This window comes from Symphalangus syndactylus, chromosome 5 (assembly GCF_028878055.3).
Source record: "Symphalangus syndactylus isolate Jambi chromosome 5, NHGRI_mSymSyn1-v2.1_pri, whole genome shotgun sequence".
In the NCBI taxonomy this organism is placed as follows: domain Eukaryota; kingdom Metazoa; phylum Chordata; class Mammalia; order Primates; family Hylobatidae; genus Symphalangus; species Symphalangus syndactylus.
The window spans coordinates 28,676,956-28,696,419 of record NC_072427.2 but is presented as its reverse complement, the minus strand read 5'-3'; the positions used below and the strand labels follow the sequence as shown (position 1 = coordinate 28,696,419).

Genomic DNA, 19,464 nt, shown 5'->3' with positions numbered 1-19,464 from the left:
AGATAATTTGGAATATATTTTGGAGGTTGAATCATCCAACATTTTGGATGTTGGGGGTGAAGGCAACAGAAGAATCAAAGATGACCCATAATTTTGTGGCTTGAGCAACTGAATGAATAGAGGGCCATTTACCAAGAAGGGAAGAGTTGTGATGGAACAGATTTGTCGGGAAAAATTAAGAGTTCTGTTTTGGATATGTTTCATTTTAAGTGGAGATATCAAGTGGAAAATTGCACATGATTCTTGGGGGAAGAGATCAGGGATGAAGATAATAGGGTCATCCGAATATTTATAGTTTTAAAACTTTTGATACCTGATGATGTTTAGCCAGGGGTTAGCTACTAGGGTTTAAAGAACCCCTTTTTGGTATATGACTATAATGGAAAAAAAAAGTTGCTTCAAGATAATGGGAGGAAGTGAATAGAGGCAGAGACGGAACAAGACTGGTTGTAAATTGATAACTGTTGAAGTGAGGTTTTGTGGTAAATGGTGGTTTACTATACTAGTCTATCTACTTTTGTACATGTTTAAAATTTCCAATCATAAAAAGTTTAAAATAAAATGAAAAAAAAAAAGAGAGGACCAATTTTAAGATAGTCCCAATTAAAAGGTAATCCAGTAGAACTGATTGCAAAGTCAATATTATAAACAAGGCACTTAGAAGAAAAGGAAGCCAGAATAACTAGAGGTTCATGAATAAGAGGATAAGATTAAGCCCAAAATGTTAGGATTAAAAGGTAGGCAGATGCCACATATGTAGGGCCTTCTTCAGTGTGGGGGGTGTGGGGATATAACTAGATTTACATTTAAGAAAGAGTAGGCGGCTGTTCTCAGAATAGATTTCAGGGGGCAAGATATTAAGCAAGGATGATATTAAATTCTGGTTCCCTAGGCATAGTTTTGTAATGAGGTCAACTCCTATTGCTAGATATTATGCTGATGTTTTACAGATATTATATATTTAGCACTCAAAATATGTCTATAAGGTAGGTATTATTATTCTTATGGTATAGGTAGGGAAACTTTAGCTCAGAGATATTACGTCAAAAGTTACAACTACTCAGGGGTAAGTCAGAATTCAAATCTTTTGACTCCAGTGCTGGCATTCTTCCCACTATGCAGTATTATTCCCCCATGTGATGGACACCAAAGAGTTGCAGAGATGGTAGGTAGGTAGGTAGGTAGGTATCATTTTAAAAATGATAGTTGAGAAATTCCTAACTGGTCACAGACCAGATTAACCACCAAATTAGTTTCTCTGAATCCAAACTTGCCACATAGAAATGGTGCCTGGGTACACATTCTTGAACTAAAATTTGACCCACTAGTATCCCATCTTCTAACCTATTTTCAATATCAGTGCCAGAAAATATTTTATTAAAAAACATGCTACTTTCCTGCTTAAAAACTGTTTCCTCTACAAAATCTACAAGATAAAAGCCAAACATTTCAACACGTCATTTACAGCCTGTCTCAGCACTTCTCAAACTTTTTGGTCTCAGGATTGCTTTGCACTCTTAAAAGTTGAAAATCACATGGATTCCTATTTGTACAGGTTCTATCAACTGACATTTAAATGACAAATTGGAACTGAGAACATTTGAAAATAATTAATCCATTAAAAAAAAACAACTTTTTTTGTGGCAACATGGATGGAACTGGAGGACATTATGCTAGGTAAAATAATGCCAGGAACAAAAGTTAAACACCACATGTTCTCACTCATATATGGAAACTTAAAAAAAAAGTAGATCTCATAGGAGTAAAAAGTAGAAGAGAGAATACGACAGGCTGGGAAGATGGGGGAAGAAAAGGATAGGCAGAAATTTGTCAAAGGACACAAAATTACAGCTAGATGGGAGAAATAAGTTCTAGTGTTCTATGGCACCTTCTAGCTATCTGAAACTATAGTTTCAGATAGCTAGAAGGAGGATATTGAATGTTGCCAACATGAAGAAATGATAAATGTTTGAGATAATGGATATGCTAATTTCCCTGATCTGCTCACTTTACATTATATGTATTGCAACATCACTACATACACCATAATTATGTGCATTACGTATAATTTAAGTATTAAATAAAAATTTAAAAATTAAGGAAATAGACCCAGTAAATAGTAACCTAAATAATAGTTTTTTCAAATCTTTTTAATATCTGGCTTAATAGAGGACAACTGAATTCCCTTATTTGCTTCTGCATTCAATCTGCTGTGATATGTTGCTTTGATTAAAGTATAAGAAAAATATCTGGTCTCACCCAGATTCATCAGTGGAAAAAGGAGGAATATTTTAATAGCTTTTTAGATAACTGTAGATATTCTTTGGTACCATACCAGAATTTGATAAGTGGGAGTTTCTTAAAGGTTAGTTGCAATGTGAAATCTGAAACCATATCAATAAACTTTTTATACTCAGTTACATTAAAAGCCATTGATCTATCTTGCAGTTTGAATGGATTTTACTCATGTATAATTTTATAATATCATGCATTGGGTTATTTGGAAATTATTGGTTTACTGAGTTAATGCAGATCCTCTAAATGTTGACATATTTCATTATATAATACTTTTAAAAGTTTGCAAATTCAACTATCAATCTCATCAGAAGAATGTTTAAGTATTAGGAAGCTGTTGAGGTCATGGTGGCAGATGTAAGTTTTTAAAAATTCTTATTTCTGCTTGAAAACTTGGATTTTATATCACTGACAACAAATACAGTTAGTTGTTTTCCTTGAAGTAATAGGTTTATGTTCATTCTTAAGAAAATATCTGCCAAACACTCTCAGATTTGAATAACCACAGTTTGTCTGTCAGTTGTTCTTTCAAGGTAGTCCGTGAAAAAGGGGGCTAGTTCAGCTTCACAACTCGAACTATTTCACAAGTATTTTTCTTTGAGAAAACCATCATACTTTGTTACACAGCAGAAGTATTCTACGTGTACTTCCCATTTAATTACGCAGACTTTTTAAGAAGACAGGTACTCCTGGGTTGAGATTTAATTTACTACATCACCAAGGGAATTCTTACAGGGTCTCACCCTGTCACCCAGGTTGGAGTGCAGTGGCGTGATTATGGTTCACTGCAGCCTTGACCTCCTGGGCTCAAACGATCCTCCCACCTCAGCCTCCTGAGTACGTGGGATCACAGGCACACACCACCATGCCCAGCTAATTTTTAAAATTTTAGTAGAGACAAGGTCTCACTATGTTACCCAGACTGGTCTTGAACTCCTGAGCTCAGGTGATCCTCCTGCCTTGGCCTCCCAAAGTGCTGGGATTACAGGAATAAGCCACTGTGTCTGGCCCACCAAAGACATTAAGTGAAACTCACTTAAAAACAACAACAACAACAACAACAACAAACCCTCCTAGTACAATATGGTGCCATGGCTTTGATTTATGCTACGATGCAAGTAGTTTTAACCACTATCGTTTATGCACCATCAGTGCAAATGTCAACACAATGAAAAAGACAAGTGTCTTTGTGTTATTATAAAAATAGTAACATTGGCATGATCACTACTTGAGCTTACATGGACCATACTTTAAGAACCAATGGACTATTCTTAAAATTTAATTTAAAAAATCTTACATTAACAAATAATAATTGTATATATTTATGGAGTACAATGTGATGTTTTGATATACGTATATGCTATAGAAGATTAAATAAAGTTATTAACAAATCTATCACCTTATTTTTTTTTGTGGTGAGAATATTTAAAATCTACTTTTTTAGCAATTTTTAAATATGTACTATGTCATTATTAACTATGGTCACCATGCTGTACGATAGATCTTTAAAACTTACTCTTCCTGTCTAATTGGAACTCTGTACCCTTGGCAAACACCTCTCCTTTCCCCATCAACCCCACCTCACCCAAAAGCCTCTGGTTATCATCGCTCTATTCTTTCCTTCTGAGTTTGAATGTTTTACACCCACTGGATTATTCATTATCCTTTTCTAGCCACATGTCCTGCTTCTGTTTGCCACCAACCTCACCTCTGTGACTTTGCATATATTGTTCCTTTGGCCTACAATGTCTTTCCCAACAGCTGGCAAAATCCTATTTGTCTTTAAAGATCTGCTTTGGATTTTATTCCTGAGAAGTCTGCATTAAGCTGAATTAATCACTCTGAACATTGTTTTAGCATTTATCCATTGAGGGTAGAGGGCCTACTAACATTTTTAAGCACTCAATGTGTGCCAGACCCTGGGATAAGCTTTTTATATGTTTTCTAATGAAATTTTCAAATTACTTCTATGTGATAGGTACCTTTTTTTTTTTTTTTTTTTTTTGAGACAGAATCTCACTCTTTTGCCCAGGCCGGAGTGCAGTGGCGCTATCTCGGCTCACTGCAAGCTCCACCTCCCGGGTTCACGCCATTTTCCTGCCTCAGCCTCCTGAGTAGCTGGGACTACAGGCGCCCGCCACCGCGCCCAGCTAATTTTTTGTATTTTTTTAGTAGAGACGGGGTTTCACCGTGTTAGCCAGGATGGTCTCAATCTCCTGACCTCGTGATCCGCCCGCCTTGGCCTCCCAAAGTGCTGGGATTACAGGTGTGAGCCACTGCGCCCGGCCTGTGATAGGTATCTTTATAGCCTTGTACACTGAAGGATCAGACACATAGTTGAAGTCCAACCCAAGCCCATTATTTCAGGATAATGTTTCCCCCATTTGTTCCAGGGCCTGATGGCAAATACACGGCACAGTTAAGACACTCAATTTATATTTCCTAAACAGTTAAATAAATGAACTTAGTAACAATCTAATGCCATAATGAAGGGCTCTATAAAGTTCCTCATCTTTCAGAGCCTGGGGTCTGGCCTTTAGTATAGTATTTTTTTCATTTTTCATTCTTCACTCCTTATATATAGTTTAGACTTGAAATATTCATTTATTTATAGAAAAACTGTATTTTCATTTCTTTCAGCAGTGCGCTCCCAGCCGTGGGATGGTAATTTAATGATCACACTGCCATCAAGCCTGAAACACAAATGTTGACATTTGATGGTAATGTTTTCCTTATCAAAGTTGCTTCAAGTAAATACCAATGGTGTATCCAAGTAAATGAGGCAATTATTGAAAAAGCAAATGGTATATATTTTTCAATATGCATATTCACGTTTTAAACTTTTCAAAAAGTTAAAAAAAAGCTATTGAATACCTCTTTTTCTACTTAGTCTGGGACATTATGAAATGTGAAAACTCCAATGTGCCTTAAAGAAAAGTTTAATATTTCAATCACTGCTTTACTCAGACTATAGCATGTATCTTTATCATGGTGGTGAGACTAGCAGTTCTAAGTGTGACCCAAGGACCAGCAGCATCAGCATCACCGAAGAACTTATTAGAAGTGCAAATTATCAGGACCCACCCCAGACCTACTGAATCAAAAACTCCAGGGGTGGGGCTCAGCAATCTGTGTCTTAACAGCTCTCTAGATGATTCTGGAACATGGTTAAATTTAAGAACCAATGGGCAAATGAACTGTGTTATTTGGATTCATGGATGTTAACTACAAAAAACAGATAAATTTTGGAAGACCTGACTGGCCTATGTATAACCTAACTGTGAAAATAAAAGCTGTATAGTAAGAGGTCTGCCAAGCCCAGGGCCTGGGCTGCCCTCAAGCCTATATACCGTGGCATGCAGCCAAAGGAGAGAGTCTCATTCCACAGAAAGAAGCCGAATCATTTCTTGACTGTGCCTTCTAAGATGTGGATAAATACACTACAGTGGTACTTAATCAGGAATGACACCATGTGAGAACTGTCTACCATTCCCTCCTACATAACTCCAACCATTTGCTGTTTAAACTGCCTCTTTTCTAAATAAATCAGGCACCTGAAATACATGTTTTTTTTTTTTGTTTTTTTTTGTTTTTTTTTTTTTTGAGACAGAGTTTCACTCTTTTTGCCCAGGCTGGAGTGCAATGGTGTGATCTTGGCTCACTGCAACCTCCACCTCCCGGTTCAAGTGATTCTCTTGCCTCAGCCTCCCAAGTAGCTAGGATTACAGACGCCTGCCACTACACCCAGCTAATTTTGTATTTTTAGTAGACATGGGGTTTCACCATGTTGGCAAGGCTGGTCTCAAACTCCTGATCTCAGGTGATCCGCCCGCCTTGGCCTCCCAAAGTGCTGGGATTTCAGGTGTGAACCACCACACCCGGCCCTGAAATACATGTATTTTATTACTACTGGAGTACATTCTGTCATTGAATACCTTACCATGGAATATAACATTCAACTACCAATGACAAGACTGTTCTCTCTAGGACTACCATCCTAGTTGCTTTGTTACTACATGGATTTAAGGAAAACAGAGACTTGTTAGCATTTTGACAACAATTTGGAGGTATGTAAAAAGTTCATTTTAGTAAAGAATAGTAAAGAATGTATATAAAATTTCCTAGCATTTTGCTAGGAAAAGTAAAAGCATTAAGTGTTCACTTCATTTTTTATTATACTTTTCTAAAGAAAAACGGGTAAATCTGACCCATCCATCAGAATTTGCTATGTTTGTAGGAAAGAAGGGCAGGCCCTTCTTTCTTTACTTCTTTCTTTACTTCTTACTTTAAGTAAGGAGGGAGAAGGACTCAGAGTCAGATGAATGGAGTACTCAGGGCATATCTTTAAGAATAAAAAGGACAGGAAGCATAGGGAAATCATCCCATTAGTCACAAACTTGGGATAAAAGTTCCTTGTTTTTATTGGCAGTTAATTCATTTTGTTTACAATATAAATAAGAAAGAAAAATTTAGGCTCCCTAAACATATGTATTTATGTGAACGATTACAAGTAAGAATATAACAATTTTTATTGATCTTGTGTTTGTTAAGAATGCAACATTATAAGGAGGATACGTGCTTTAGAATGAGACAGATCGAGGTTTGAATTCCAGCTCTGACAAGTACTAGCTTTGTGACTCTGTTCAATTCTTAACTTCCTGGGTTTTCAGTTTCCTCATCTGAAGAATATAGCAAATTTATAAGGATTTGAGATAAATATTTATTATATACCTTGCATAGAATAGGTGATCAATAAACAGTTATTAAAGTATTCAAGAAAATGAATGCCTAGAGAACTGATTTGGGTATGCAATCTGTCTAGCTGAACTGAAGATTATACTACTGGGTCTCAGTCTCAATACTCAGGTTCTCCTATTTCACCCACACGCTAAATAACTATAAACTGCTTGCTTACCACCCTCCATTTTTTTCCACAACAATTGGAAGGAGGACAGAAAGAGACAGCAATAAAAAAACAAATATTCCCTTAAAATAAGTAATGCATATAGAGATAACACCTTCATAAAATACAAAAAGAATTGCTGGAAGAGTTTTATTTCATTTACAGTGAGGGAAAGAACAGTACCACCATTTATTCACTTGATCCTGTTTCTTCCTCACGCTACCATCACATTCCAAAACAACATATTATTTATTGCTATTAAGGTGTTATGGATTTGCTTTTCTATGCTAAAGTTCCTCTGCATTCACCAGAATGCATTAGGCTACTTAAGCCAAAGATCCAGGGCTATAAACCTTGTTCAGTGCAATAAGATCACTTTAATACTATTCTAATCTTGGAATGCAGTTATAAAGATAGATGATGGCCACAGAGTGCTACTTACAAACAGAAATGGCTCTTATGCAATCTTAAAAGATATAAAAAACTTAGCACCTGAAAATGTGTTAAAAAATTCCCATATTCTGCCAGTCTATTTTACATACCTGAGAATCTTCTTAGGAATCTGTGATGGAGAAGGATGACTCCTCTTCTTCTTCTCTGAGTCCTGTAGTAATGCATTCTCTGCTCTACCCTTCTCCATGACTGCTGCCTGGTCTGTCCTAGCCTTGCTCTGATCCACACTGAGCTGGCCTTGAGCAGGATCGCACCTGTACATGAAGACAATGGCTGGTTTCTCACTGGACTCTCCTTTTGCCTCTGTGAACCAGTGATGGCGCTGAACTGGAGGAGGAGGCAGCATGTGAATGACTGTGCCATCCAGGCCCACCAGTTTCCCTTTCTCTCGCTCTTTCTCTTTGTCATCCTCCTCATCTGTTTTCCGACGGCGGAAGAAGCTTTTAAATGATATCCAGCGCTTGGGTTTTGCATCAGCTGCCCGCCTGCTGCCTTCAGAGTGCAAAACTGATTCAGCTTCTGTTGACCTGGTAGGGCTGGTTGGCTTGGTCCAGTTGGTGAAATGCCTCTGCAAAAGGTTACTTGCATGGTAAGGAGAGGAAGTAGATCGTGGCGGGGGGAAGGGAGGTGGTGGCTCACTCTGGGGGCTAGTCACTAATTTGGAGGGAGAAGGGGTGACTGGCTTTATGGATGGGTCTTTCTGTACTTTGGTGGTAGGACTGTCTGTGGTCTGAGGTGCTTCAGCCTCACCACTAGGCTGAGATGTAAAGAGAGATTTGGGCCGGACTGGCGTACTCTTAGGTGTACTCTTAGCAACATCAGCATCTGGAGGAATGGCATAAAGCTCTTCCACACTGCAAGCTTTAGGGCCAGATTGAGGTGTTTCTGGAGGAGACTGTGGGGGTTGGATTGAAGCCACGATCTGAGAAAGCACTGTGCTTGCTTTCTCTCTGGTGCTGCTGCCGCCCACCATCTGAGACTCCTGAGTGCCTTCTATTTTGGCCACAGGCTCTTGAGTGGTTCTCTGGATCTTTGCTGGGGAGCTGTGGCTGGAACTATAGCTTCTTTGTGGCGAAGACTGACCTCTGTTGAGACAGTTGTTAAACTCTTGAACCTTCTGAGCCACTGAGCCCCTTTTATGCTCTGTGCTGTTTGAAAACCCTTTAGTTTGAAGACAGTCAGTGGTTTTGCTAGTGGTGTTATCAGGCACTTTGCTTTCAGTTTCTATTTCTTCATAAGTATGGCTTATTACACTTGTGGTTTTTTCTTTCACTGAGAGTTCTCCACTTGTTCCCAGAAAACTTTTGTAGATAGCTAGATTGTCATATGCATTTGGATTGATCACAATGGGAACTTTGATAGCATTTTTGGAACTCCGAGCATAAGTTGGCTCGTCATGAATGATAATTGGAAAAGGTGGCATACCAGCATTGTTATAACTATTAAATTTTATTTCAGACAAATTAGGTGACTTAACAGGGATGGTTTTGGAGGAAACGTTTGTAGCTGTGGGTGATGTAGGTGCTGATTTGTGACAGTTTTTCCTTGGAGGAACATTTGGTCCAGTTCCACTAGTAATTAGTTCTACTTTAGGTATCTTTTGTCGTGGACTGGTGCTAGAAGTCCATACTTCTTGGTATCGAATTGCACTGGGTTTCTGGAAATGGGCACTTATTTGTCCTGGTGTCAATGAAGATGATGTAACTGGAGAGTTTGGAGTAGATGAGCTTTTTGTCTTGGAGCTGTTAACAGGGCCCTCGAGGTGCTCACTGGCCATGGCTGCTGACACATCCACGACAGTATACGGCTTGCACAATGGCTGTTCCAGATTCACAACTCGGTAGGGTTTTGCTTGCTCTTCTGTGGGGACAAGGTTTATGGTTACTGCTTGCCCAGCAACATCTGTAGAGGCTTTACTTTCTTCCTTCTCAGTTTGTACAGCAATCTTGCCATCTTTCTCTTCTAATCGGAGAGCAAGGACTGCTTTGTGGGTCTCTGGAACTTTTATTGAGCTTTTGGAAGCTTGTGATGAATCTTTATCCTGATTATTACTAGAGGGACTTTCATAATTGGGCTCAATTTCCTTCATGTCCTTAGAATCTCCTGGGTTACCAGGAGATATTCCCCCATTACAAATCTTCTGGGATAAACTACTGGCTGTCTCAGAACGTGATTCTTCTGTTAAAGAAGAATCTGGTGATGTGGAGTCAGATGACACCATGCTCTGAATGCTTCCTTGTCCATAAGAGACCACAGAATTTTCCTCATAACCATTCAGGATTTCATCATAGCTGTCATCATAGTCCACAGCACAGATTCTCTGCAGAGACTTGTTTCGCAGGGGGATGGTATTCCATTTTTTGTCCACAAAGAATCGAACAGGAGACAAAGTGTTTGCTCTGAAGTTGGCAAAGCGAGGTTGCCCTCTCATGCGAATCTCCATGGCCAACAGCTCTTCATCACTCTCATCCCAACTCTCGTGCTCCTCCTCCATGTTACTGAAAAGTACATCCTCTTCACTCTCCTCGCCACTGGAAAACTCTGGGTAACAGAACCGGCCCCCTTCGTTACTAATCACTTCTGTGCTCCCACTCAGAATAACATGCTTGCCCTGAGTTTCCTTTATCCCACCTATCATGCAACTTGGTGGAAGCTTTCTTTCCAATGATCGTTTATAGCAATCATTTATTCTTCCCAAGAATGTTTCTCTGGAGTTTGTTTCATTTCCTCTTATCTGAGGGGCAGTATCCAAGCCTGCTATCTCCTTTAACACTTCAGTTAGTCCATTATTGTTATTTGACATCTTCTTTGCACTATCATTATTGCCATAAGGCTTAGGAACATGGCTAATTCCTTCATCATCTTCATTATTATTGTTAAGTGGTTTCTGACTCAAGGCAGCTCTGTTTCGGTTCCACCCTATGATGACAGGTTTGTTCTCACAGTGTTCTTGGATGATAAGCTCACCACATATACTTTGCCCATCTGCCACTACCATAGTGGGCTTCACAGCTATAGTGGGTTTTTTAGCCACAGGAGGCCGGAAATTGCCGGTGTTCCTGATGCGGTGGTTGTTACTGTGATTGGCATTAGTTTTCACATTGCCATGGGTGATGGGTGCCTTCTCAGGGTCTGGGGGAAGCTGGTGCAAACTTTTAGGTTTAAAGCAATTCTTGCATTCACCAGGTTTCCAAACATGTTCAGTAAAGGTGTTACAAGCAGACATTTTTAAAAATAGAACTTCACAGACAATGCTTTTCTTTCAGTGCATGACAAAACTTTCATCTGTTAGTTTTCACTTCCCCTATGTGTTACAGCAGCTCTTCTAAGAATGATCAATCTGTGGAGGGGAAAAGAAGACAAAAAATCTGAATGAAAAAGGCACTATGAGACTTACCATTATTAGTGACTTGAAAAAACTGACTCCATTCCTAAACTTTTCCTTAAATTAAAAGATTAAGAGCTAAACTAATTTGAGTACTTTGTAATTTCCCTTTAGCCAATCAGCATATTGGAAAGTGAGCTTTTTAACTATAATTTTATGCACTCTAATCAATCCATACATAATCTTTAGCTTGATGTCTCTGTTGCAATGATTATGTGACCTTCCCTCCCAGAAATGCCTTTGTTACCACCCCTGTTATCCACCAATTTCTCTAACATTTCCCAGCCCACTATAGATTCCTCTTCTTCCACCTACCCTTGAACGTTTTAGACATTTCGTAGACTCCTCAAACTCAATACATTGAAAATGAAGCCTCAGGGCTGGGTGCAGTGGCTCATGCCTGTAATCCCAACATGTTGGGGAGGCAGGCCAAGGTGGGAAGATCACTTGAGCCCAGGAGTTCAAGACCAGCCTGGCTAACATGATAAAACCCCATCTCTAAAAAAAATATAAAAATTAGCTGGGTGTGGTAGCACACGCCTACAGTCCCAGATACTCAGGAAGCTGAGGCAGGAGGATTGTTTGAGCCTGGGAGGTGGAGGTTGCAGTGAGCAGATTGTGCCACTACAGTACTTCAGCCTGGGTGACAGAGTGAGACCTTGTCTCAAAAAAAAAAAAAAAAAAAAAAGCTGAAAAGGAGACCAGGGGCCGGATCATGCAAGGCCTTTTAGGCTTTTAAAGATTATAGAGTTTATTCTAAGAGCAGTGGGAAGCCACTGAAGGGTTTTGAATAGGAGAAACAACATAATCAATTTGCATTTTAAAAAGACAGCTCTGACCAAAACCCATGAAATTCTTAAGTATATAAGTCCAATAAAATATGTATAAAATCTAGAATCTATATGAGCAAAACTACAAAACACTGATAGATGAAGGAGGGAAGGGGCAAAGGTAAGCAAATTACTGCCCAGAGGCCAAATGTAGCTCATTCCTGTTTTTGTATCCCGAGGTTAAGGATGCTTTTTATGTTTTTAAATGGTTGGAAACAAATCAAAAGGAGAATCATGTTTTGCAACAAGTGAAAATTATACGAAATTCTAAATTCAGTAACCACAAATAAAGCTCCATTGGAACGCCGGTCACACTCATTTGTTTACATACTCATTTGCCTATTGTGGCTTCTGTGCTACAATGGAGAGATGAGTAGCTATGAAATGTGTGATACATTGACTGTATGCTTCACTTTTACTGCTTTGTGCCACTCTACAAATTGCAGGATTTCCACTGGTGCATCTATCAGCTGTGTGAAATAACATTTTTCAAAGATAATACATAAAATTATAAAATAGATAAAATTATGAAATACATAAAATTTCATTACAGATATGCATTAATATATGAACATTTGTAATCAATTTTGATGAGAGGAAGTACTAATTTTGAACCCCCCATCAAGCAAAATGTTATCTTCCCCAAAATGGAATTTCATTCTTCTCACTAGCAAACCTCTGTTATAAAATATTGTACCTAATTATATTTTGCATTTTATCAAAAACATTTGCAAAAAAAAATGACAAGAGAATGAAGATAAACCCCAGAGTAGGAGAAATTATGTGAAACATTCATATCTGACAAAGGACTTTGTATCTGGAATATATAAAGAACTTCCAAAACTCAAAGAAAAGAAAAACCCAATAAAAAACAGGTAAAAGATTTGAGCAGACACTTAACCAAATATATATGATTTTTGATTTTTTTTTTTTTTTGAGACAGGATCTCACTCTGTCACCCAGTCTGGTGTGTAGTGGTATGATCATAGCTCACTGCAGCCTCAACCTTCCTGGCTCAATCAAGCCTCTCACCCTCAGCCTCTGGGGTAGCTGGGACTGTGGGCAAATGCCACTATGCCTGGCTAATTTTTCTATTTTTTTATAGAGATGGGGTTTCTCCATGTTGTCCAGGGTGGTCTCAAACTCCTGGGCTCAAGGGACCCACCTGCCTCGGCCTCCCCAAAGTGTTGAGATTACAGGCATGAGACACTGTGCCCAGCCAAAGATACATGGATTGCATTAAAACAATATAAAAATTGTAAATATGATTTACAATATTTACAATATTGTAGTAAATAAGATTTATAATATTGTAAATATAATTAGCCACATGGAAGTGCAAATTAAAACTACAATGTGCTACCACTACACATTTATTAGAATGGTTTAAATAAAATTAAAACAAAAACAACTGATGCTAGCGAGGATGTGAAGCAATTGAAACTCATATATTGCTGGTGGGAATGTAAATGGTTCAGGTGTTCTGAAAATGTTTTGCGGTTTCTTATAGAGTTAATCATAAACTTATCTTGGAGCCCAGCAATCCCACTCCTAGGTATTTACCCAAGATAAATAAAAACTTTTGTTTACACTAAAACCAATACACAAAGGTTTACAGCCAAAGCTGGAAACAATCTAAATGTTAGGTAGCAGTGGTTACACAACTGCATACGTTTGTCAAAACTCACAGAACTGGCAGGGCAGCTGGGCGCGGTGGCTCATGCCTGTAATCCCAGCACTGTGGGAGGCCAAGGTGGGTGGATCACTTGAGGCCAGGAGTTTGAGACTAGCCTGGTAAACATGGTGAAATCCTGTCTCTACCAAAAATACAAAAATTAGCCAGGCATGGTGGTGTACGCCTGTAATCTTAGCTACTCAGGAGGCTGAGGCATGAGAATTGCTTAAACCTGGATGGCGGAGGTTGCAGTAAGCCGAGGTTGCATTGTGCCACTGCACCACAGTCCAAGACTCTGCCTTGAAAAACAAACAAACAAACAACTCATAGAACCACACACTTAAAAAAAGTGAATTTTACTACATGTAAATTTACCCTCAATAAACCTGACTTTAAAAAGACAGCTCTGCTGCTATGTAGAAAATGGACTGGGGAAGAACAGGACAGGACGCTTAAAGGACTGACATAGGCAAACTAAGATCTGATGAGGATCTGGATTAGGATGTGGTGTCAGGGAAGGCAGAGAAAGATGCAGGAATGACTGGATTTTGAAGAGTAAAAGGTATTGAGGTTTTGGGTTTATGTATCAAATGATTGTGGAGCCATTTATTGAGATGACAACATTGGAGGAGGTGCAACTTTTGAAGGGAAGATTATGAGTCCATATTTTGTCACCCTGCGTACAAGACAGTATATGAATTTAGGAGTCTGAAACATGGATGAGAATTCTGTGGTTCTCCTCTGCTTAGGAATTACTAGTATAGAGATATTTAGGCTGAAAAGAAAATAGTGAGCTGAGGAGTTGGCCTTGGTGGGTGAACCAGGGAGAAGGGGCTAATTCCTCTCCCCTGACTGAAAACTAACAGCCAAGGTGTGATGACACAGAAGCCAGATGAGGAAATGTCATGAAGGAGAAAGACAATAACTATTTCAAATGCTGCTGAGAGGTAATGGAAAATGAGGACTTACATACATGCCCATTGGACTTGGCAACGTGAGCTCATCAGTGACCTTAGCATGAACTATTTGGTTCAGTGGTGGGGATGGAAACCAGATTGCAGTGAGTTGAAGAGTGAGATAATAGAGCAATGGTAGATAACTTTTGGAGAAGAGTAGGCAGGAAGGAGAAGCAAGAAGGAGCTAGGAGGATGGGGGTCCAGAAAGGATTTCCTTATTTTAAGATGGGAAGACCTATATAATGTTGAATGGTAATACTGGGGAAAGATACAGGCCAGGGTGAGAGGCTGAAAAAACAGGAAAGAGGGAAGAATCACAATACTTAGAATGTTAAAACTGTGCAGTTTCTAATTCAATTGTGTTTTATGGACAAAGGAATCGAAGCCTAGAAGAGAAAGTGAGTTTCCTAAGGACACACAGTAAATTAGAAAGACCCAGAACTGGGACTCAAGGCTATGACTACCTACAATATGTTTTGTTTTTACCTTTTTTGGTAGATATTTTTTTCTTTTGTTGTATATGCTCACTGTGGAAACTCAGAAAAGCATAAAGAAAATAGAAACCATATGTAAACTTATTATTCAGAAGTAACTTCTATTAACAGTTTGGGGGCAGTTCCTGTCAGTCACCAAGAATTTAAATTAAAAAATTCCCTGTGTACTTAGCACTATGCAGCACTGAATACAAAAAAGAATAAGGTATCTTGGCTTAATATCTTGTTAACCAAGTTAAACAGACTCTGATAAGAGTGGGATTAAGTTTTCTCTTTGTAAGTAGTACAATATATTTGCTTTTTCAAAGACTAGTAGATAATAGTAAAAATAATTCCCCACTTTGAGTAAAAGTAAGTTAATTCAGTCAAAAGATGGTTAAGTTGATTAGCAGCTATCACTTATCAACAGAATAGCCAAATGAGACTCACCAGGAACACCATTTGCTTATGTCAGTGCTGTGTGCACTAGAAACCCATCTTGCATATGACATTCGTTTACAAGTTTGTGTCCATCTGTATTCATCTGGTATAAAACTGAGACATGAACCAAGCAAACACCTTTAGCAAGCACCAGATGGAGCTGCTGTCTAAGCCACAAAACGTTAACCACAAGGGCTTCACTTTAAACACTAATTATGTTTGGAGACAAAGAGGTGTACTTAAAGACACTGTCAAAACTATTTTAACCTACAACAGTCTCATAGAGGGGGAAGCTGTACCAGATGCAGGTCTGTCCAAAGAGCAATCCTTGGGTTTTACAGCCTCTGTGAAATGACTTCAATGGCAATCAATAACTAGCAGCTTTCCCTGCTCAACACCAACGCTCCCCAAACGGGAAACTCCAGTCTCCAAAGTTATGCTTGAGAAATAAGAAATGTGTCTCCTGAGGCACTTACACAAGGATATAAAACAGTCTATCCTGGTGTCTTCTATTTATTTTCCAGAACAGGTCTGATACAGAGCACCCAAATGGAACGTTTGATAAGAAAAGCTCATTTACCTCCACATTCCTTATAATCTCAAAGCGAATCTTCTAGATGAAATAGTCTATGGGAGAGTTTAATGGCTGAAGCTGCCCCTAGGAGGCAGCCAGGATTCCATGATCTAAAATCCTATTTCATATTTGACAGTTTTCAGGACCAAAGCCCTTCAGGCTATAGATGAAGCTATTCAAGAGTGGCCTATTTCACTTCAAGTCATGACAGCTTTTTAAGAACCTATTACTGTTTTTTATTCTCTCTACTGCCATACAACGACAATAATTAGTTTGCTTCTAGTCCAACAGTTTCAGGCAGATTTGATACCAAAAAAACCCCCACAAAAATACAAAAAAACAACAAACAAATCCACAATGGATTTCAATCTTGAAATAAACTGGCCAGCAGAAAGAGTTGGAGCTCCTCAAGCTGGATTCAATTTCTGTTAGTGAAGAAAAGGAAAGTGTGTAGGTGGGAGATTAAACACCATATATACAGCATTTCCTAAAGGCACCCAAAGAGAATCTGTTAATAATAAAGGAGGATGGAGAATGAACTGCTAAGCTCCTTCTCCAATTCTGTGACTCCCGAAGGCCATCATCTCTCCATAAAATCTGTCACATTGCCATGGAGGCAGAGTCAAGAATCCTCACTGCTGTACGTGGGCTTTTAAGGACACTCTAAGTAAGGATCTATTGCCTATATGTCATCCCACATATTAGTCCACCTCCAGGATGCTAGGGGACAATTTACAAGTCAAGGTTCTCACTAGGCTTTTGTTAAAGAACATGTGGGTCACTTAAAAAAAAGGAAAGGAAAATGTGACAACCATACCCACGTCACTGTTCCCAACCTTTCCTTCTTCCACAGTGAAAAATGCTGACCTGACACCTCAACCAGCTGCCAAATCCTTCAGTATATGACTAAAAGGGTGGAGAGAGGAAGTGAAAGCAAAGCTGCAGGAAGAAGTTTTGCAGAAGATAAAACACAGCTTAAATTTGGTACACAAATGGAAATTCCATGAGTAAAAGAGACTTTCTTGAGATCTGACCAAAAAACAAAAAATTATCATTCCTTGCTATCACAAGAACATGAGGTTCTCTTATTTAAAGAAGAAACCAAAGTAAAATCTGCTTAATTTTGGAAACTTAACGAAATCTCCAGAAGCCCATCCAGTTCCAATTGTTCTAACCACAAGTTTTTCTAACAATTCACTGCTCCTGTCACATGGTAGTCATCTCAGGATAAGAATCATGTAACAAAAAATGCAGCCCTGCAAAGCAGCACCGCTCAGTTCCAGCTAATTTTTAAATTCAAACTCTTTGACGAATCAGTTAACCACTACTAATAATTATTATAAACTTGGTAATAACTAGTTATAAGATTAGAAGTTCCAAAACATTCCCTGAAACCACTTTAGACCCCTATTTAAGAAGGTATACATCAGAGAAGAGGTTAAAATATTATCTAATAACAGCCAAGACTCCATAGTCTTTTATAGTTTTATTTTATTCACAAGCTTTTTCTTCTGCTTGTAATGTATTTCCTCTAATGCTGTTCCATTTGTTGAAACCCTATTTATCCTTCAAGATGCAGTTTAAATTTTACCTCTGTGATGAAGTTTTGCCTAACTCGATCATACCACATTGTTTTGTAATTATGTAAATCCCCGGAAGGCAGGTCTAAGTGTTTTTCATCTCTATATCTCTTGAATTGTTTGGAATACATTAGATACTAAATAAATGATTGCTGAGTAAGAATAATTCTAGTTAACATTTACTACTAAGTACCAGGACTTTACCCATAAAAACTCATAATTTGGCCAGGTGGGGTGGCTCAAGCCTGCAATCCCAACACTACACTTTGGGAGGCCAAGGCGGGTGGATCACCTGAGGTCAGGAGTTTGAGACCAGCCTGGCCAACATGGTGAAACTCTGTCCATACTAAAAATACAAAAATTAGCCAGGCGTGGTGGTGCATGCCTGTAGTCCCAGCTACTCAGAAAGCTGAGGCAGGAGAATCACTTGAACCCGGGAGGGGGAGGTTGCAGTGAGCCGAGATCACGCCACTGCACTCCAGCCTAGGCAACAGAGCGAGACTTCATCTCAAAAAAACAAAACAAAACAAACACCTCATAATTCTCACAAAACTCTATGACAGACATACTATTATTTGCCCTACTTACTGATGAAGAAACTGAGACTTGCCCAAAGTCACATAGCTAGTAAATGGCAGAGCCAGGATGAATGCATGCATGCACGTATGCATGCATAAATGGTATAGCTTCATGGCATCTGGAGGCTGCTTTGAACATAAACTTGGCAGTGTCTGAAAGACAGTCCACAAAGCAGCAGCAGCAGCAGCACTGTCCACCATGGTGGAATTCCACCATGAATGAAGAAGTATACGAAGTAGGCACACCCACACCTTCCCCTCCTCAGCTCTAAGAGGTCAGTCCAGGTGCTCACTGCAGAATAAGCCAGAGGAAAACAAACAGGCATAAACTTAGCTAGCAGGCTGTCTCAAAGTTGTGTTTTTTGTGTTTCAGAGTGTTGAGGAAGTAATATTACAAGGCAAATTAAGCATGACCTTTCATTCAGCTCTCCAAGTCAGGAACCACTCTGATTTGGAGGGGCCACTGAAGTGGCTGGTTGAGAGTGAGTCGGTGAGATGTTGCTATCAGTCACCTTGCTCTGTTCCTCCTCTCCATTGCCCTCAACCTCAGAGCCAACTGCCAAGTGAAGAAAGCTGGACTGCAGGCTAAATTAGGGAGTCACAGCTGATTGAGATGTGAGAAGACAGGGAATAAGAAAGAGATGAAATAACGGCAGAGCAAAATTCAAATAAGAGAAGGCGGGGAAAAAGGAAATTGGGAAGGAAGGAGAAATATGAAAATAGTTAATGATTCTAAGAAAAATCCCGCTTGAATGTTTATAGCCACATAATCAGAGTGAGCAATGTCATTTGCTACCACTCTTCACTCATTTTTGGAGGCTTTATTGTCTTGTGTTACTTTACGTTTGGCAGGAGGCATTATTTTTCCAATTAAAAGAAATTTTACCTTTCCCAGCTATAGAAAAGAGTGAACAATACATACTGTAAAACATTTATAATTTAGACTTTTAAAGGGAAAAAGTACTTCTAAATTAATGAAAGTCTGAATTACACAATACTTTGAAGAAGTATAGATTTATTGCTTTTGAGGAAATACCATAATAAACTGGTCTTTCCTAGTGCAGATATTTGGACCTGTTCTAATAAATAAGTTGGAATTATTTTCATAATGGTTGTAAATACATAACTTAAAATGCAGTCAAAGAATACTTCTCACACTGGAATCCTGGATGTGTTTTCAAGGGTCTATGAGTTCTCCAAAAGAGCTGAATATTAAACTGAAAGTAAAGCTTACATCTAAAATAAACTAATGTAAACACAGGCAGGATCATTGCAATGGCCATATTAACTAAGCACAGCAATATAATTTCCAGGACTCCAA

At 38.9% G+C, this 19,464-nt stretch overlaps 1 protein-coding gene across 27 annotated transcripts in view; it reads right to left on the bottom strand.

The window, feature by feature from the left end:
* PEAK1 (pseudopodium enriched atypical kinase 1) overlaps nucleotides 1–19,464 on the bottom strand; it is a 293,590-nt gene that overhangs the window by 52,860 nt on the left and 221,266 nt on the right. For 26 of the 27 annotated variants that reach the window (XM_063638673.1, XM_063638670.1, XM_063638674.1 and 23 more), the window contains one exon: nucleotides 7,741–10,991. In XM_063638673.1, coding sequence (XP_063494743.1) covers nucleotides 7,741–10,877 — 3,137 coding nt within the window. In that variant the 5' untranslated portion in view covers nucleotides 10,878–10,991. Of the gene's footprint in view, nucleotides 1–3,737; nucleotides 6,975–7,740; nucleotides 10,992–19,464 lie in introns of those variants that run through there. The other variant, XM_063638675.1, reaches the window with a different exon arrangement.